Genomic DNA, 22,223 nt, shown 5'->3' with positions numbered 1-22,223 from the left:
GCACAGACACTATGCATTTACAAACATCCTTGCCTTCTCCTTCAGTAAGCAGCAACAAATTTTACAGGTGAAGCTATCCGGAGAAAAGTCTGATATCTTCATCATCCGGATGATTTCATGAATTTGCACCCCAAATATAAGTATTATAGCAAATATAAAAAATGGCAGCACTTAAAAGTCTGTAAACATGAACACTGATCAGCTGCCTCTTCGCCTTTTCTAATGTAAGATTGAAAATGCAATACGTAATTGCTATTGAAAGTTATATTATGTTACTACAAATACGTAATTTCGTTAAGTAACTTGTGTGCATTTTGTCTAAAACTAAAGGGATACTATAAATTACTATACAGTGGTGCAATAAAAACATAAATTTTATTCCTAAGATCTGTTTTTATGCTTGCATTAAATTAGAACAGCACAGATCTGTATCAACGTATAAATTTTGAGATGTAAACCCATAATAAAATTTACTTTGGTTTCTTATTAAACAAAATAATTAAAATTTTCCGCCAAAACGTATCTTAATACAAACAGCTTATACAACCTGTACCTGAATAGCTTGAGCAGTTTGAGAATAACTCAGAATAATGTAATTACATTTTACATATTGTACGACTGTAAATATTTTCCATCTGTAAACATTTTTATTTCAAGAGGATATTCCGCATTAGCGCCATTCGATGTACATACCGCAAGTACTCTTGATTGAATCTGTATGGTGAAGCTACAATTTTAAAAGTTAATAATTTTCTATATCCTTAATTCCTTGATACTAATATTCTTTGCAGCAATACATTTGCTTTTTGTTAAGCCTTAGAATTTGAGTTGAAATCAAATCGTGAGTGTATATAACTTGGAGTTATATTGTGATACATTGCAAAAAGCAACATTTCCCTTTGTTGTTGTTGCCTTGTCCATGTATTTCATGGAAGTATAACTGCCAGTTCCTCAAAGAGGTTGAACTTCTACTTCCACTTCAAATTCGAGGAAGAGTACACCGAGGGTTTGTCCAAGGTCCACCCTTCTTCCCTACCACCAATACCACCTTCTGCCCTAGAACCCCTCTCCCCTACACTCAGACCATGGAGGTAGGAAATAAGATGGAGTCGCCCTAAACAAGTTTCTCCCGTACCCTGCTCTGAAGCACCGGCGATCCCTACGTGGTGACCAAAACATTGGGTCATTTACCATTGAGTTCTATGGGATTTGACGCGTTCGGATGTAAATATTTTGTAATTACGTCGTAAATATACATATAAACGTATATATTTTCTTTTTCTACAACACTTCAGAGTCCTAAGTATGTGAAAACAACATATTTTTAAACAACATTTCATTCTGAACGGAATTAAATGCTATACTTTTCACAGGACAGTTTTCTCAGAATGGTTTAATTTGAAGGAAATATTTTCACAAGTTTTCGTTAATTACATTAGAAAAAAAAATAAGGTAATTCGATTTTATTCGGTTAAGGTACAAAAATTAAGATCAAAGTTTATTGTATTATTAATATTAAAATTATGCATTTACAGAGCTTCTTCCTAAAATACTTTCTTAAATATGACATGATTTTTTGGCTTCTGAGACATCTTTTAAATTGAAAAATGTAAGTCAATTTATAATTAATGCTCTATTCGGTTCATTTTAAATTAGAAAATTATTAGGAATTAGCGAAATACTCCTCATAATTAAATAGGTATCAAATAGTACTTGAGTTTCTCTGAACATTTCTGAAAGGGAATAAAATAAGGGTTTTTTTTTTTTTTTTTTTTTTTTTTTTTTTTTTTTTTTTTTATTATTATTTAAAACTTGTAACTGAGTTATTATAAAATGTAAGGGGAATAATTCTTTTAATTATCAGATTTTTTTTACCCTTCATTTCAACAATACATATTCCAAAACTCTTTATTACGTTCTTAAGTGCGCATATCATAGCATTTCATAGCATTCATAAGTGAATAAATTCTTCATTTCAAATACATTTATAAATAATTTAATGAATATTTAAGTATTTTGCCAAAGGCAGGTACATGCTTTTTGCAAGCACATGCATAAATACCCATACATATTTCCTATTTTTCATTTCCGGCATGTGCAAATCTTTAATTTCTGTGCATTCACTATATTTTTCGTGTAAAGTAATTTACACTAATTTAGCATACACCCGAAAGTTTTACATAAAAAATATATATGAATATAATTTGAATGAAAATTATAAGTATTATTTTTAATACCCACTCAAAGGTCAGTTTTTCTTCAAAATTCCTCCACGATGGCATCTCTCTCTTTAGGCAGATAGCCCTTGCATGCGTTACTCTATTTAATAAAAACTTAATCTAGCCTATGTGCCTAATTACAAATATTTTAACATACATAATTTTATATTTATAAAACGTGTAAGCCCAAAGTGATTATTTTTCAGATGTATAAAATTAAAACGATGGGTTTAAAATGAGCAGCAGTAAAGCCTCTCCTCTAAAAAATTTTAAAAGGTACATGTTACAATAATATATGGATGTGAAAAAAATTTGTTTTATTTAAAACATTTTGACGTTTGGAAAATAAAATAAAAGTAGCGAATACTCTATCAAGGGTATCGAAAGACGTATACAATTTTAAATGTACCGTAAGGTATTTTTCATTCTTTAAGCATAACATTTTTCTTAAAATCTATATTTTTGTAGTGAAACAGCTTATAATTTTATAAAACAAATTCATAATCAAAATCGCTGTTGTTAGTTATCGAAAAATAACCAAGATGTGATTTTTGCGTAAATGTCACTAAACTATACAAATTGCTATTATCCATCACACTATGAATGTTTCTTTCGTGCGAAAGTGTCCCTTTTTCGATTTCTATGGAACTGTCGTGTGTCGAAATACTATCAGAATCTTTTCAAGCGAGCTTCTGAATGTAAACAAAGAACACCCCATCTGGTGACCCAAGCTCCAAAGCAGTGCTTCACTTTTAGCGCGGGTTGGCCCCTCCTCCCTTTCCTACCTCCACAACTCAGACCACCAAAGAGGGCTTTCGGCTCGCCATATATTTAGAGTGCCTCCATGCCGCAAAGACACTATACATTCAAAAACATCCATGCCTTCTCTGAGATTCGAACTCAGGCTCTTCAGTACAGCAGCAGGCTCCCCTAAACACTATACCGTCTGGGCGACAACATTTTGTGCTATCGATCATATCATTAATATACCACAAAGTTTGAAAATGTAATTGGGATACGGACAAAAAATAACTACTTAGATACTTTTTTTTTTTTTAATTTCAAACCTTAGCGCATATTATTTACTTATTTCTGAATGTCATGGAGGAAGAGTCACCAACTTTCGAACTATTAAATAATTCCAAAATTAGTTAATCAGGCGGGATGCTAATGAGTCGGAAATACTACGAAATTCAGTAATAAATGTAGCCTGAAGTGGGAGGAAATTCAGTTGGGAATTAATTGAGTCTTTCTTCAGAAAGATTCAATTGCCATCACAGATCACGTTAGATAGAAATCGATTGGTTCGCACGGATCTGTCCCTGTCTTTGAGAAAATCTCTTTGAGAGTGATTTTATTCAATCTCCCAACCCGTTAACATACCAATCTAATCGTGACTTGATCACCGTTGCGCCTTTGCATTCTGGTTGCCTGTTGCCACTCAAGCATGCACTAAAACCTGACGCCAGCAAAGTTATGCCATGGATGGCAGCGTAGAGGCCATTTTCTCCTCGACGAAATTAGTCGTTTCTAAATGATGGGTAATTTAGCGCGTAAAGAGTAAAAATTTATTTGAGGTTTTGGAATACTTTCAACTAATCAGTTCACCCTTAGGCCAATGGATGGGGATATAATTATTCAAAAGAGGCTGACGCATGGCAGCAATTAGTTGGACGTTCTTTTTTATTCTTTCCAGTGTTGAGAATTTAAGAGGCTGCTTTTGAAATTTTGAGGCTCTTAAAGCGCGTTTTGAAGTGATAAGCGTCCCATTTCCATTGAGTTGTGGAATTTGAGTCGCAGAGAAATTTATATGCAAAAGACGCAGTCTGCATGTTCCCGTTTCTGGATTTTGTTGCATTTTCTTTTCCTGTAGTTTTCTGGTAACATAGTAGCTTCAAATAAATTTTTGAATTAGAACATGCTATGAAATTTTGTTTAGATATCCATGAATATTACTTGAATTTTAACTCTATTTGTCCTTAAGCATTCAGTTAAGGTTTGGTTTGGTTTATGTGTGATTGGCTGATATATAATATAATAAAACTGGCTCGTATACATGTCATATATGAGGAAAATGCGAATACCTATTCTTGTTGGTTGGTTGGTTTTTAAATGGCACAAAACCTCGAGGGTTATTATGCGCCAGACAAATGGTGACCTATTCTTGGAGATGTAAAGAAAAACAGTTCTACAATATCTAACGTTCTTAACTAAATGCAGTATGTAATATAAAATTGTATGTACATATAGTAAATATATCGGAAAAAAAAAACGAAACTGTGAAATGGTGCTAAAAATCTAGGCTGAATTTTAAGTAACAAGCTCCCTGGAAGAGAAACATCGAACAAAAGCTCCACCTTGGTAGTTAGGTCTTTGTAACTGCTTTCCTCCAAGGCATACTCACTGAGATTTCATACGCAGGATATACTTTTAATTGCATGATTTAATGCAGGATGTATTATAACGTCAAACACAGTTTAGTTTCGTATTCGGTTATTTTATGCTATGCTATGCATTGAATTTGAAAAATTTTTTATCATAAGCTTCACAAGTTGTTTCCCGAAGAGTCGCAAATTATTGATTTACGCTAAAACCTTTATTGTTCTTTTAATTTCTTTTAACAATAATTCAGATTTAATAATGCCAAACGAAAGTGCGGGCTATGCTTCTAGACATAATACTAATCGACAGGAACTCTGAAGTGACAATCTGCGCTTGGAGGATTAAGTTCTCTTAAATATTCAACTGTCTCATTCGAATTAATATGAATTAAGATTATATATATTTACTCTATATTATTGTACATTTTATTATCCGATTCGATTAATTAATTAGTGTAAAGCACTCGAGAGCTTCTGCTTAAGGTTTGGTTTGGCTTATTTGATTGCGGAAAACACTCGAGGGCTATCTGCCGAAGGGGAGGGCTGCTTTCGTGGAGGACTGGCTCCTATACACGTTACACATAAAGGAAAACCTATGCAGCCTGCCCATTTGCAGGATTCGAATCTCGGACCGAACTATCAGTGTTCAGTGACTTAACTGCTCGGCCGCTAGTGGCCCTCGCTTCTGCGTAAGGGCAAGAAGTCTTATAACGTAGAGGAATTGTTTTGCAGAAATTGGCTAGTTATGTATTTTACATGGAGAATCCCCCCTAAAATTCCATACAGATCTTAATCAAATAAACTTATACCTGGCATGATTGCTTTTTATCCACTCTTTCATACTGCAGATCAAATTTTAAAAGTGGACACACTCTTAAAACTCTGCAGGTCTATCAACCTGCCAATGGGGCTCGGACATTCTCTCTGGGACTGTTGGTTGATGGAAAATACTTAATGGTTTATTTAATTTAATTATGACAGAGAACTTCAGGGCTAATTGTCTAAGGGGAGGGATGACGTCGTGGAGGACTTTCTAAGGGAAACTGGCTCGTATACACTTTACGCACATGAAAAACCATGAAAACGCCCATTCGCCAGGATGCGAACTCCGGACCGAACTACGAGTTTTCAGCAGCATTACCGCTGATTGGCGTAAAATACTTCCTACAGTTAATGTAACAATATGAAAAAAAAAGGTTTCCTTTTCCACAAGTATATTCAGAGCCCTTTTTGGTATTATTTAATTTGTACCAATAAATTACCATGCCAAATAATTAATAAAACTAATCCCTTGGTTATAAAATTATTAATCTTAGAATTAATATAACTTTAAAACATACGTTTAAAAAAGTTCACTTTTGTTTCATGATTGTAAATAAAAGCATTATTTTTAATTAGGCAGTTACACACAGCTTTCGAAAATAGGCTTCTGCTACTTGTGACATGAAACATAAGTTAAATATCTAATCCGCAAAAAAGAAAAGGGATTTTTATCCCTACCTGTCATAAAAAGGTCCGACCACACTGAAAAAAAGATTAAAAATCTGTTTACATTACCAACAAACTTTATTTGCCGAAATTCTTAATTAAATATAACATACCGCTGTGAGGCCGAAATTGCGAAAGCCTGCTTCATTATTCTTTGCCGCCATCGTGTTTTCGCAAGCGTAATTTTCTCTTATCGACTGCGAACATGTAGTTCTTAGAACCTCACAGAAATAAATAACTTAAAATAGTTAATCTTAGAAGCCAAATTAATTAAAGAGATGCTTGTGTGTTTTGCGGGCCTACTTTAGCAGACTTATTATCCTTACTTTGTTCGGTTTCGTAACTTTAGTTCGCATATACTAAAACGCAACGAGGGAAAGGTGTGAAAAGTGTGCTTCTTCTTCCTCCATCATTCACTTTTTAATTAAAAGGGAAACCGTTTAGATTCATAATATATCCACAAGCCATAGAATTATTTTTCGTTTATGCTATTATTTCGTAAGCGTATCTGATAATGAAAGCATTGAAAACATTAATCATTTCAGCTACAGTGGAATTATTTATATTCCCTGGAGTTTTAGCATTATATTTAGCGCCATTTCCTTTAACTTTATTTTTGTAAAAAAATGGTAAGCGTTGAATTCATTAAAATATTAACTATTAAATTCGAGTAAATGATAACAAATTTCTTTGTATATACCACAGTTCTAATCTTTAAATTTAAAATTATAACCATGCTTACAACAACAGTGCTTTGTTTTTAGAACCTAAGAAAGTAGAATTTATGAATCTGTTTTCCACATACCGCACTTTTCTGTATCCTATAACTTTTTATGGAATGTACTTTTTATCTGACAAGCTCTCATACTGTAAAATATTTTCTCCCTCCTTGCTGCATGCCTTCGTGGAGTAATGGTAGCACACTCGGCGCCTATTCGAGAGGTCCAGATTCGAATCCCGGTGAGGACATTGCTCATTTTGTTTTCGTGTTTTCCACTTCAAAATAACCTAATGACTCTACAGTGGCGCCCGAACTAAAACGATGATGATTCTTTACCACCAGGATTTGGCGATTGTGTCCCTAATCCACAGTCGCCATTTAAAAGGGGGGGAATATATAATTTTATTTTCTCCCTCCTTTCTACATGTCTTCGTGGTGTAACAGTAGCACACACTGCGTGTATTCGAGAGGTCCAGTTTCGAATCTCGGCGAAGGCATTGCTCATTTTTCATGTTTCCTACTGCAAAATAATAGAATTTGGCGCATGTAAACTGTTAATAAAAAATAGGATGTGGACGCCACATGACTTCCTTGTTAATGCCTATTCAGTTATACGCATTTTTGCTGCATTTCATGTAAACTTATTTCCTCGAATTTCATTTAGACATATATTTCTCATTCAATTAATTCAATTCTCTCTTCACGCAAAGGAAAAATACATACAAACTCAAAACAATTTCATTCGAAATTGTAAAGTACAGAAAAACATAAAACACTAAATGCAGTGAAAACAGTTAATGAAAAATAATTTTTACAATTAAAATTGAAGTTTCTACACAAAAACAAGCAATTCGGCCAGCGAGTAAAGAAGGCCTTAAACTGAACTTAACTAAAGGCATAAAAATATCAGCCGTATCATAGCAACAACATAATTCAGTCACTTAAAGCACAAAAAATGCACAATTTACCAACATATAAGATGAAAATAATAGGAGCTCATCGAGCCGGGTAAGACTGTTGGGGTATATATATACATATATATATGTATATATGTATATATATGTATATATGTTTCATGCGCCCGATTACAACCAAAAGGGCAGATGCACAACGATATGTTAAAGCAGTCCCATATACAAAATTTGAACGTTCTACTGCTGATTTTTTTTACTTATACCAGATATGATATACGAGATATTTACGTACAGAGGTTGCGAAAAATTCCCTTTTGAATCCATTTTACAATCCGTTTTGAAGAAAAATAGTCTTTTATTCTGGCCGTACGTACAGATGGTCACGAGAAAAAAAAAGATCATCTAAAGGGTTTCGAGAGCAGTAAAAATGGATATTTTCGTTTAAATACAATACCCGAAAATTTTCGCGATTACAATATTTCCTTTACTTCGCACAATGAAGCAAAAAAAAGTACATATATATTTCATTATTCACGTTTGTAATTGAGATATTTAATAATATTTTCCCTTTCTCATTGACTGCATAACGGGAATGGTAAGCAGCTGTTGCAATTAGTTACGTGTGGTTTTAAGAATGAACGCGCCTCTACTTCAGTCAACATAATTTGAAGAAAAGGAGAATTTAAGTTGAAGATATAAATGTTATTATTATGGGAAAATGATTTTATGGTGCTGAAATTTTAGAATCATGAAGACTGAGATTTATTTTCCGGATAAGGTTGTTCTGCAATTTTTTTACTCGGAAATTTTTAAAATCAAAGTTTGGATCTAATATTAGTGAGAAAACTTTACGTTACGAACTTAGCTGTTTATTTAATTTACATTGCAAACAGCAGATATAAATCAGACAACTACTTATGCAGCAAATAAATCTAGAATTAATCAAAAGCAAAAATTTAAGAAAATATCGTTTCCGTCGAGGTTTTTTTTTTTTTTTTTTTTTTTTTTTAAAGTCCAAAGGGCCATTTTGTCCTGAAGAACTATTGTTTTCGTTTTGCGATTTTGCGTCGGTTATCTACAAACGGCGAATCACTTTTCAAACTGTTGCCACAAAGTATTAAAAGTATTATCGCCCTGTGTTTTAAAGAAATTAAATAATGAAAAATCTGCATAAATGTACGTATATTTCTCGCAATGTGATAAAACAACGAAACAACGGTACCTGGAGCCCTCCAATTTTGAATGACGTAATCTTACTTCGAATATGGGTATCTGAAAGCCCAAATTTGAAATTTGGATTTCTTTTATTATCGATTTTAAATCTTTATCAATTTTTTTACTAACAAACTCAAGGATTTCAAAGCGAGTAATGGCAACGTTGCACAGAAAAAACTTTTTTTAATTTTTATCTCCAACACATGAGTCTTTGTATCGGAAATTCTAAAGGATATGCTCATTTTAAAACTATTTTGCGATACTGCTGTTGAACTGAATTTTATGATTTAAGTGCGGAGAACCTGATATCTAATAAAGAACTATAACACACAAATTGTTAAAAAAAACACCCCTTTGGGCGTAATTTAAAATCTGAAAAACATTCAGATTTTTTTTATATATACAGATTTATGCGATTTCGAACGTCATAGTTGATCAGTCTGTTGTTGTACTGACTCTTATTGACTATTCTTTGTTTTACTGTTCTATTCTCCCATATAATGGAAAATGGACACACTACTAAGGCCGGAAGCGGTAGTCACTTTATTATGGATGCACCTAATATATGGACCACCGTTGGTTCCTGTGAATGAAAAGACAATTTACATCCATGCCTCCTCCAGGATTTGAACCCGGGCCTTTCGGGATGGCACTCAGTCACTAACCACTTACAAAGTGTTCTTAGTCTCAATGGAGATAATGTTTGGAACGCACAAGCGTAAGACTTTATCTGTGGATCTATGATACTGTATGCGCGGCATTTTTCTTTCATTTGCGTACTTATTTCTGTGCTAGATGTATCTTTAAAACAAATTTGGAGTACATGACTGGTAACGCTTTACTGTCTTCAAGCATTTAGAAAAAGCATCCGGATTTCTGTAGAAAATGTAACCCTTAGCAAACCACTATTTTGTCCATATGTGCTAATCCCTTTTGAGGGTACACCTCGGCGCGATATAGGCGCGGCAGCGTTACGCGAAGTGGGCTTGTCAAGGGTGGCTACGGGTGGCTTGAGCAAGTCGGGTTCCCAACATAGTACGAGTTCTGAACATGGGGGGCTTGAGGCAGATCTTCACATACTCACATGCTCATATACGCGTTAGTGCGCATTTTGCTTAGGCTCAGCAATGCTCATTTTGAGGTCGTCTTCTCGAGAAAAGTCGGAGTGAGTTTTACAGTCGATTATAAGACACTTAGTGTCTTGGTAATGAATAATTCCCTTTCTGTGTTGTGTGATATTATTTTTTAAAGCAGATTTTCTAAGCATGTGATACTTTCAAAAGAATTAAAGTAATACTTATAAGTTCGACGCTTGGATTTCGAACACACTAATAATCCTCATGTATTTATTGTTCACTAAATTTTGTTTTGACATTCCATGTCTCCAGAAATTAAAGCATATGAAAAGCTGAAAAATGTAGGCCTTCTGCTTGCCATTCTTGCTGTAGCCATTTTTGGCAACATTTGGCATTATACTTCTATAATCGAAGCACATAGTGTCTTTAAAATTTCTTGTAAAAATTATTGTTATAAAATAGTTAAATATCTCATATTATATCTTAACTGGTCATTTTTATAAACCTTAAAAGCCATTGATATAATTAACAAAAGGCGTTTCAATGCCAAACGACAGTTAATTAATATGATAATCAGCTTGCCGCTTATCGACGAGTATAACAACAGTGCTCTTCATTTCACTCGTGAGATGAAATTTGGAAGTTAATTGATTATTCAACAGAATGAAAATGATATAAATGCAAATTAAATAGTCCATATTAAGCAACTTCAAAGCTTTCTTAAAAATGAGCTTTTAAGGGACATAATCCTTTTCTGCAAATACAGAACCGAAGATCCATTGTCGAATGTCAGATGCTGAATATAACATTTGCTGACAGAGCTTATCCCCTTCTTTTCTCTGGATAAACAAACCGGTACTCCGGAAAAGCGGGCCCTTCAAATTCTTTTTCGAAAACATTTTCTGTGAAGCTAATTCAAATAATGTTCCATTCACGACGCGAGGCAGGTGGAGGATTTGGATTCCTTGCTGGTTCATGCTCCACGTATTTTCTGAATTTTCGTCTCTCCCATCAGCGATTTTATTCATTTCCTGGATGCAAGTCAGAAAATCAACATTTGTCATCGAAATTTTAAAGCTTGTTCTCAAAAGGCTTAAAATATTATTGTTGAAATGCATTCAGATGGATTTTGGCGCGTTTGAATTCGCTTCTTTTATCACTTTGATAAATACAATATTTAGGCTTTTTTGAACCACTTCGCTGCCGTAGCCGAAAGCTAGCTTGTTATAATTTTTGCTTTAAATGTTATGTGATTAAAAAAATTCTTCATAAATGTATGAGTGTTTGTTTTGGTTATTAATCTCTGATTTTTCGGTATAATTCTAATAAAGTATTATTTATCTAGGAAGAATAAATTTCACATGGTTTTAATAAACGAAACAAATGTGTTAATATTTGTAATTAAGAATAATTAAAAGTGAATTTAATTTATATTCCAACTTTTCGTCGTTTTTTTTTCGTTGTTTCTTTATTTAGTTCACTTAAAGTACCTTCTTGTCGGATATCAAATAGCACTCACGCTATAAAGTAAATAGATTCATACACGCCCGTATACATATATATATATATACAAAGTGCACCCAAAACATAAGTAACAAGTTTTTAAAAATAAGATAAACATTACTAACCTTGAAATAAATTAATCTCCTTCAAAATAATCGCTACAGGAATCTATACAATTTTTCTAACGTGTCTTCAAGTCATCGAAACACTGTTTATAGGCGTTAGAATTAACCGTTCACAAAATGCACTTAACACTTGACTTAATATCCGAGATGTTTTCGAATCTCTGTCGTTTCAAGGTCATTTGAAGCTTCGGAAAAAGGAAAATGTTAGCTGGCGATAAGTCGGAAGAATACGAAGGGTGCTTTTTCATTGTAGTTGGTTTGGTTTATTAGATTACGGCAAAGCACTCGAGGGCTATCTGCCTTAAGGGAGGGATGCCTTCGTGGAGGACTTTTTAAGGGAAACTGGCACGTATACACGTGACACATCGGGAAAACCACGAAAACCCCATGCAGCCAGCCCGTTCGCGGAATTCGAACCTCGGACCGAACTACCAGTGTTCAGCGACGTTACCGCTCGGCCGCTGGTGAGCCATTGTAGTTGAATGCTTAACAAAATATTGTTGTGCAGACAGTTCTGTACAAGGCCTAGCATTTTCTTATAAAAGAAACCATTGCTCAGACATAAAAAGTTCCTTCCCAATTCGCCTTATAGTATTTCTTAATCGAAAAAACACTTCTTTGTAAAAACGCTAATTAGTTGATAATGAATTGATTGACAAATTCATGTTGAATAAGTCATTTGTAATCAAATAATGCAACAAAAATCGCCTTCGATTTCGACGTCCATGTTATTTTGGGGATGGCAGGGGGAGAGAAGTCGGTCCATTCCACTAATACTTTTCTTTTTTGTTTCTGGGTCATATTGCATATTGCTAGACACCAGGTCTAATCTGCCACTATGATACACTTTTTTGGCACCACAGGTCCAGGGTTCGAAGCCCGCGCTGGGCAAGGTCGACTCAGCCTTTCATTCCTTGATTTCCATCCCTTGGGTCGATAAAATGAGTACCAAGTTCGTTTGGGGACTAAACACTGGGGGTCCTGCGACAAGCTGACCCTCTGATCAGGGCATATGCTTACGCACCCCGGGGCCCACGGTCAAGAAAGCAGATTTCGCGGCACTCCTTGGCCCATTAGGGCTGTTTGCGCCACTGAGTTTAGTTTAGTTTTTTACACTTTCAGAAGCTATTCTCCTGTCTCGCAGTAGTCAGCAGATCCTCATAGTAAGCTTTTCTGTTTTTTTTTTTTTTTTTTTTTTTTTTTTTTTTCCTAGTTTTGTGAAAATTCGAGGCAAAATTCGAGCACATATATTCCTTGTTTTCAGATTTTCAATTAAAATTCACTCACAGCTTTCTTTGCTTATCCCAAGCATGTAGCAAAGTTGCTGAGTTACACATCTGTCAGTTTTCACCAAAGAATAGATTTTCCTCACACTTTTCTCATTTTTTAAGTTGAAGGTTGTCGTCAGTGCTTTGGCGTCCACATTTAAAGCGGTTGTACCACTCATACACTTGTTCTTCATAAACGATGCATCAACATACTGTTCGAATCATATCAAATGTTTTGGTAATAGATTTACCTAATTTTGAACAAAATTTAATGTTATCACGTTGTTTCATCTTAAAGCAAATTTTTTACATTATTTTCTCAGTAAATGAAAACGACTTCGGCATTTTGCTATTCAAACCTCAAGATAATGGCCCACCAGCGGCCGAGCGGTAAAAGCCGCTGAACACTGGTAGTTCGGTCCGAAGTTCGAGTTTTGGTTAACGGGCTGGCTGCATGGGCGTTTTCGTGGTTTTCCCCATGTGTAACGTGAATACGAGCCAGTTTCGCTTAGGAAGTCCTCCACGACGGCATCCCTTCCCTTAGGCAGTTAACCCTCAATTTCTTTGCCATAATTAAGTTAAATAAAGTATTTTCCATCAACCATCAGCCAATCACACATAAACCAAACCAAATCTTAATGATTAAGGACAAAAGACAATTAAAATTCAAGTACTATTCATGGATATCCGTGGAAAAGACCTTCATGGGGCATCCCTCCCTTTCCGTGTAGTGCCTAAGGGTGGAGCACGTAATAAGCAACAACAAAAAAAAAAAAAAAAAAAAAAAAAAAAAACGCTCATGATCACTAGTTTAACATCATTTTTAACAAGAACTGAGATGTCACTGTTTCTAAACATATATTCTTTCGCATTTTTATTTTATCGTTTGGTCTTTTAATTTGTCCGATTACTTTATGCGCGCAGTGCAGAAGATCATCACTTTTTACACTCTTGTATAAAGGAAAATGAAGTAGTAATCACGAAAATTTTTTGTATTATATTTCAACACAAACATCTATTTTGACCATTCCTGAATCCATTTGGGCAATTTGTTCTTGATGTCTGTACATACAGGGAGAATAGAGGACTCTTTTTCCCAAAACGGATTGCAAAATGAATTTAATATCGATTCAAAACAGACTTTTTTCATGATATCTGTACGTACGCACATACGTATTAATGTATCTCACATAATTCAAAAACGATTAGCCGTAGAACATTAAAATTTTGTTTATGCGACTGCTATAACATCTAGTTGTACAGCTCCCTTTTTTATTGCAATCGGCAACACCAAACGTGTATAGGTCCCCTTCTCCGGCTTGAAAGTCTTTACCCGGACTATTTGTGCAATCGTTGGTCGTAGACCAATTACAGAAATGTTTTGAATGACGAAAATATGTTTTGCAATGTAAAATTTAAAAAAACGCTTTTTTTTTTTTTTTTTCTTTTGAAAAATGGCGAAATCTAACTTTTAATGTATTCTTCCGGTTCCATACTTATATGTGGGAAAATTTTATACTCGTTATAAAAAAAATTATAAGAAGTTTGTCTCCTATACTGTAAACGTGACCGAGATATTTAATTACAAAATTTGCAATTTTTTATGTCACTTTCAACTTGCGTTAAGGAATCGGTTAATTAAGTTAGAATAATTTGAAAGAATAAATTTAAAAGAAGTGCCGCAAATAATATATATAATTTAATGCGCCATAAAAGGAAATCATGTGGTATCTGCATCAGAATTTTTTTAATGTATAAAATTTTTTTAAATTTTAAAATAGTATTCGCAGGATTTAAGAATATTAAGGAAAAGTAAATATTTTATAAACTCGTAATTGTAATAAACATTTTATAAACTTTTAATTTATTTACTCTTTATTTTTAAGTTTTTCCCATTTTAAATTATTTGCTGCTTATCTTTAATGATTTCCTAATTTTATTAATATGACGATATAGATAAACGATATTAAATCTTGAGTAAGATTAATGCATTATGAAAATACTTAATGACCACACGAACCTTGAGAGAAGAAAAAATACATCTCGAACCGTGAGTTGTCATCTTCTTAAAATACTTTAAAGTATCATAAGAGGGGAAATATTAGCATTTACTCTAATTTCTAATTTAATTATTTAACAAAGTCGTTGTATTCAAATTTCTTTTTAAATCAGCAGAAGAAAGTATTTGATCTTATATTAACGTCTTCATTCTTACAATTAATAAAACAATTTTATATAAATAATCAAAAAGAGATGGTTAACGTTATGCATATTTAGAAAATAACAATCTGTTATGATTAGGTCTTCCCAGTACTCAGCCACTGGTGTTTGCCGCTTGATCATTTAATAAAGTGTTTGCTTTAAACAATATTTGTGTTGTTCTTACTCACAAATGAATATTTAAAAACATATTTCTCTATATGTTTTTAAATATTCATTTGTTCTTTATTTAGACAATTATCGCAAAGTACGCAAGGGCTGTTCACCTACGGGAAGGGATGCCTCCGTGGATTACGTTTTATAGGGAAGTGGTTTATAATTTCATATGATTTTCACTGATTATCATTTTATCATACTATACATGATAAAAACTACAAAATGCTAATAGGACAAACCCACTGCCGAGACTGAATGCGTAGATCGAAATACCAGCGTTCAGCCGTTTTAAGCATATATTAATGGGCAATATATATAAAAATCAGTATTAATATATAGAGGTATTAAGACAGAATAACACGCCGAACAAATGCTAATTCAGAAGTCAAACAACAAAGCTTATTATTAGCTTATTTTCTTATCTAATCAAATCCCTCTTTGCCTTCGGCCTTTAAAGAAATTCTGTTTTAGTTCTGGTTTCATCAACAGATGGCGCTACTAGCTTTTTTTTACGTCCAGGCTGTCTTATCTTATCTAATCATTAAATCCTATCTCGTTCATTTGTGCTTTTGCAGCTGAGGATGGTAGTTCGGTAAAACCATCGAAACTAGTCCTGTGAAAATTTGAAAATATAACGCTGATTTTTGTTGTTTGACTTCTGAATTAATATAGAGGTATCTTTTCAACTATAATGTATATTCCTGTTCTCTATAAATTACAATTCAAATTTCATTTTTAAACGTTTATTTTTTATTTAGTGAATAAATTGTATTTGTTTCTAAGCGTTTTCATTTTTTTACAGTGACAATTCAGGGCTATTCATCCCAGATCGCAGTACAGAAGTTCATTGGGTTTATGCTCATAGTAGAACCAAAAGAAATCAAAAATGACATCTCAGCAAGACCTGATGTCGGCTCGTTTCAGGTAAAAATTCCACTTTATTTTGTCGCTATATCATCATCTGAAACAGTTGAAAATTAAGTTTTTAGGCCTTTAGCAATATGTTTTTTAATTACCAAGGACCGGAATTTTATGATGGAAGTATTATTTTGAATTTTTTTAAATCATTTTCTTCATTTAAGGATTTTTTTTAATTTTTATAAAATTTTAAGAGCGTCTTTGATGTCTTTCAGTGTATCTTGAGGCATATTCTGGTAACCAAAGAGGAAAATAAAGTTACTCTTGAAATAACGAACTAATATGTATTAGGCTGACATGTCCTACCCACAGAAAACTGATTGCGTAATCTGTTAGTCCTATTCATTATAAAAGGCTGTTCTGTTTTACAAAGTATGAGTGTCATTTCTAAGAATATTTCCATTCCGACATTTCTTGTCAGACCTTTGTGCATATTCAGTTTCATAGATTACATTGTAAGTTATATTTTAATTTTATAACAGTTATTTTAATTTCAATGCGCTTTCCTATCAGTTCTTGTTCCCACTTACATCTCCCTACCAGAATGAGTTTCTAGGATCGAGTTGAATACAAATGAGTTAGAAGAAGTATTTAAGGAAGATTCTCTTACTTCGTGAGACAGCTAGGAATCCTTAGTAGCGCGCGTTTGTTTTCGGGCTAAATCTCTTTCGGGTTGAAGGTATTATGCTTGGCCGTATATTACGTGCCTCGCTATTCGTCGGCTAGTTTAAATTAAGGGCCAACTACGTTTAAGCTTGTGCTTCGGCTAAGTCTGTCTTAGTTAATTATAATTTACTTCTTATTTCTTATTCTGAGTTTAGGCCCAAGTGGAGACTTTGTTGTAAGCCAGAAAAAGGGGCCAACTGTTCATATTATTTTGTTTGAAATAAAGGGTATGTAACCCTTCTTGAGTCTACGTCTTTAGTTATTTGAACTAAGCGACAAGTCGCTTAACAGTTTAATAAGTTCCTCACATTTACTTTAGACAAAAAGAGTGAGGAACTCTACAACGTGAAAAGGGAATATGTATTCCACAGACCCATTTTTGGAATTACATACTCATAGCTGTGTGCAACACGTTTATCTGTTTTCCCTTTACTTTTTCTTTTCGCTCAGCTGGAATAGTTCATCGGCAGTTATTTGGCAAATGATCCTGGATCCTTCCATTTCTCAAAAGGGACTATTGGATGAGAGTGTCATCAACGCAAAAGACGTTTGGTAACGTACTTTTCGCCAAATGGTTCTTTTGTCTCGAAAATGCCACTGAAACGAGTATATTTTAAAAATTACAGTAAAGCTGTGTATATTTTGTTTAAATCAGAGGTTATTTTCGAAAACATCATAAGCATTTCAGTGTAATAGTATACATATCTATTTTATAGATTATGATTCAGTGTAATACATATTTGTGTAAGGTTGAAAATTCGCAAGGGAAAAAAAACTTAAGTGAAACGTAATTTGTAACTCTTTGGTTTATAATGTATTTGTCCAATTTGTGCATGAAAATTGTCAATCATTTAAGGGAATATTTCGCATTTTAAGTATATTTTCCGGCCATTTGATGAACGATTAGGTCATCAAAGTGCTTTAATATTGTTTATTATTATGATTAAACAAATATATATTGTTCTGAGTATTTACTCACTTTAAATTTATTATATATGTCTTAATTATTCAGTTTTAAACTAAGGGGGAAAAAAGGCTACAAAAATTGCACACACACAAAAAAAAAAGGGGGGACAGGTCTATATCTCCCATTCTACTGGGCAGACTGACGAAACTCAAACTGCATTTTTTATGTCTCGAAAGCGCGATTTAGAATATATATTATATTTATATATAGCATTATTCTAACATAGGTATTTTAACACAGAATCCGACCTTTTTCTGAAATAACATGCCAATTTTTTCCCCTATTTCGATTCTACGACTCAAATTATGCCTAAATGTTAAAATTTGTAAATTTTACGGAGAAATTCAAAATGCGCTAAGAATAATTTACTTGGCGAACTTCTTATTTTATAGCAACCTATGTTTCTTTACTTTTTTTCATTGTAGACGAGCGGAAAAAAATCGTCGTTCAGACTTTCAAATAATTTTAGCAAAGTGCGTAAACCACATTTGGCGTTGTTATCGCTCAAAAAAAGATGCCAAATTTCATAACTCGCCAATATGTAAATGCATGTGTATCTTAGAAGATGTTGAATAAAAAACTCTATTTTTTTTTTTTTTTTTTTTTTTTTTTTTTGCAGATATGCTTAGAAATACATCGACTTTAAGATGATGGTAAAAATTTTATAGATTATGATTCAAATTTTTTTCGAAAGATTTATAAGAATTATTTAAAAATACAAGCTTTAAAAATAAATCATAAAATGGGCGAATTATATTTGAATTAAGCCTAAAGTTTGAATTCTGGAAGAATGAATCATGTAAGTTTAACAAAAAATAGACATTAATAAATATATATCAAATTGAATTAAGATTAAAGAGGTAAAATTTTGAGAGTTAATTTTTAAGAAACTACTCGTGCGATTTTTACAAAACTTGGTAGTTTCGCATAATTTGAGTCGTAGAATCGAAATATGGAAAACAATTGGCATGTCATTTCATAAAATGTCCAATTTTGTGTCAAAATACCTACATTAGGACAATGCTATATATAAATTTAGTACATATCCTAAGTCGCGCTTTCAAAGGTAGGAAAAACATAAGTTGAATTTCGTCAATCGGCCTAATAGAACGGGAGATATAGACCTGTCCCATCTTTTTTTTTTTTTTTTTTTTTCGAGTTGTATCTTAGTTGGTTTTATTTATACTAAAATTTTGCACTGAGCAGAATATGTATATGCATTTTTGTTATTTTTTGTCTTACCAAGGAGCACTGTGCCATAAATATATACAAACAGGTATTATCTGTAATAATGTGTGTTCTAAATCAGTATGCCCACATATTTTATCGTATTTATTTAATTTATTTAGTACCTAACACGACATTATCTATGTTAATGCAATTCTGTGAGTTCAACACTCATTTAATGTACTTATAATTACTACTAATGCATAATATGAATATAGGAGTCTGCAGTTTTGCCAGTATAACTTGCCATTAGTGTTTGCATAATGTAAACGCAACATGTATTCATGCACATTTTAACCTAATTTAACACCCTGTTCTTATTATATTTGTATGCCTAACATAAACCATAATGATGAAAAGTAAATAAAATATCTATTGGATTATCAGAAATGCGTAACATGTTACAAATTTTCAAAACGCTTGGCATCTATAGTATCATTTTTCTTTTAAATTTAATTGTATAACTGTCAGTACACATTACAACTACGAGCGCATTGTACTCCTCAAGTTAAGTGGTCACCAGCAATTTCCCCCTTAGTTCAACAGTCCCCATTATGCGCTTTCCCTTTATTTCCCTCCATGTACTTTTTTCCATGTTCTGGTCCTTCTTTCAGTGTTCCTCGCTTTACGTAGTCAATTCCCGGAAGTTATAGTTCTAAGCTCTAGTTCTATCAACGGGATCCAACAGGCTGAACAGCGGGCAAACTGTTTTGTTGATGGCGAAAAGAAAGAAAAATCATCAAAATCCGGGCTCTGTTTATTACATACCTGTCTAATGCTTATTTAATTATTGTAACATAAAAATCTCTGAAAATTTACTTAGATGTATCCGTAGGGATTCTCAGTTACAAATTCAGAAATTTCAAAAGCTCATTTCAAGAGCTCGTAGTAATTCTTCGCTCAATTGCCGCCATTTTAAAGTCAAAATATTGAACAGTAGTATTGTGTCTATAAAATATTTTTCATTAAGTAAGAAATGCACATTAAGATGTAAACAAAAATGTTTTTCGTTAGTTTAAATTCAATGAAAACACAAATTTATATTATTTTTTTAAAAGTTGTGCTCACATGTTTCTTGGCTGTTTTGCTTTAACAAAACGCATCAATAATTATAATAATAATAATAACAGTAATTTGAAAACTTCGGATTACAATATATAGTAATGACGATTATAGTTTTAAAAAGGTTTTAAAAATATCATAATCTTCATAAGCAAATTATCGTTAAACATCGATACAAGATTAAGCTAAATAATTACGATTCACCTTTTAAAGTGCAGAAAATTAATTCTCCAGAAGATAAAGATATAGAATGTAGACTCTTATATTAAAAATGAGTTATTCGAATTGTTTAAGTCAGTAGAACAACAGGTTTTGTTTGTTTGTTTTGATTATGGTATAAGGTATTTCTCCCGCCTTTTTAGCGTGCCTTCGTGGTGTAGTGGTCAGCACACTGAGCCGGTATTTCAGAGGTCTGTGGTTCGATTCCCGAAGGCGGTTGCTAATTTTTCATCTTGCCTGCTTTCCAATTAACCTAATAACTCTTATAATGGCAAAGAACTCAAGGACTCTGCATATGGATAGGAATGCTTTCGTGGAGGACTTTCTAACCTAGACTGGCTGGTATGCACATTACACTTGGGGAAGACTATAAAAACACTCATAGAACCTGCCCGTTTTCCTGGAATTTCCTGGTTTAACCGAGTTTAACGATTTCACCTTTCGGCTGCTGGTAGGGTGGTAGAAAAAAAAGAAATAATTGTCATATTATTTCATTGCAAATTGGACCTCTAATATGACCTCTAATGGAATAAGACGTCTGCACTTATTTAATAAAAAATTTTTAATTATTCAGTTGGTAGCTTGGTTTTTGACTCGCCACATCGTTTTCGCACGGAGCTTATGACATATGCATCAAAATGCCGTTTATTACTTCAATCAAAATGCCGTTTATTATCGAGGGCCGTTAAATCCTTTGACGGCATGTACAAAATTCATAAAAACGTAGAATTCGATTCAAATGGAATCATAAGCTGCAGATAGATCCATAAATTGACGGAGAAATACAGGTTGCCGCATTGATATATCAGAAAATTTAAGTGCCTAGGCGATAAGAACATTTTCCATGCATATGTAAGATAAATGGTAAACGTGCTTTTTACGAGCAGGGGATTAAAAGGACGTTTAAAGACATAGCGTACCGTCCAGACCAGAAAATCGTTAGTGACGATGATGGCCATACCGAAGGTCCCAGGTTTGAATCCTGGAGAAGGCATGGATGTTTGTAAATGACTATGCGGCATAGGGACACTCAAAATATACGGTGAGACGAAAGTCCCTTCGAGAGGTTGATGATGGAAGAAGTGGGGGGAAAAGACCCTCGGAACCGTTCCCTGCGCTGCTGTCCTCCAAAATTGGGGCAGAAGTTAGGTCATATTGTCACCAGTATGATACTCTTTCCAACGACAGACATAATTTTGTACTCCTTGCCACGATAAATTTCGTGAGCTTGCTCTAATTAAGCCAGACATGTCAGACATATCGTCGAAATTTTATTTAAGATATCATACGTATATTTTAACTGTAGAATTTGTTTTCCACTCTATTACTGCTACTATAAAAATTTAATTTTATCAGCTTTCCGTTTATTTAGTATGCTATGTATATTTTTTCAAAATCGAAAATATTAATTTTTATAGTCATAAATAAAATAATTATTATTAATGAATTGTTATTAATGAAAATATTAATTTTTAAATCATAAATATAACATCTAGCATCAACATGAGAAGGTTACAGAAATGAATATGGCATTTAAACTAAAAGTGAAAAAAAAAATTACTTTTATTTTAATGCCGATCTTGCGTAAATAAGGCTTTTCTGCAAAAGGAAAGTAAAACAGACGCAGATTGTAATTTGTGTATAGCAAAAAACCCAAAGTGTTTTCTGTCGTAATGTTTGGCTTTTAGCCTTAATTGCCAAGAATTTAATTAATTTCTTTAAAAGATTTCTCCTTAAATATCGTGACAAAGAAATTTCTGTATGTGTCAATGCAATGCATTGCTCTTAAAGAAGATGGAATTAATTTTTCACTTTTTTTTCCATCCATTTTATATAAAAGATTTACCACATTCAGATGCTCAGATCGGTTGTTTACTG

The 22,223-nt window shown here is 33.2% G+C and overlaps 1 protein-coding gene across 12 annotated transcripts in view; it reads left to right on the top strand.

The window, feature by feature from the left end:
• The window catches only part of LOC118186920 (spondin-1-like), a 407,672-nt gene that overhangs the window by 275,093 nt on the left and 110,356 nt on the right, over nucleotides 1-22,223 (top strand). For all 12 annotated transcript variants that reach the window (XM_085821675.1, XM_085821673.1, XM_085821683.1 and 9 more), the window contains exon 2: nucleotides 16,089-16,210. In XM_085821675.1, the coding sequence (XP_085677801.1) occupies nucleotides 16,089-16,210 (122 nt within the window). The remainder of the gene's footprint in view (nucleotides 1-16,088; nucleotides 16,211-22,223) is intronic.

The sequence above is a fragment of the Stegodyphus dumicola genome, chromosome 8, assembly GCF_044657685.1.
Source record: "Stegodyphus dumicola isolate Sdum_Otavi_A_Nest chromosome 8, ASM4465768v1".
NCBI classification, from domain to species: Eukaryota; Metazoa; Arthropoda; class Arachnida; order Araneae; family Eresidae; genus Stegodyphus; species Stegodyphus dumicola.
This window is presented reverse-complemented; position numbering and strand designations above follow the sequence as displayed.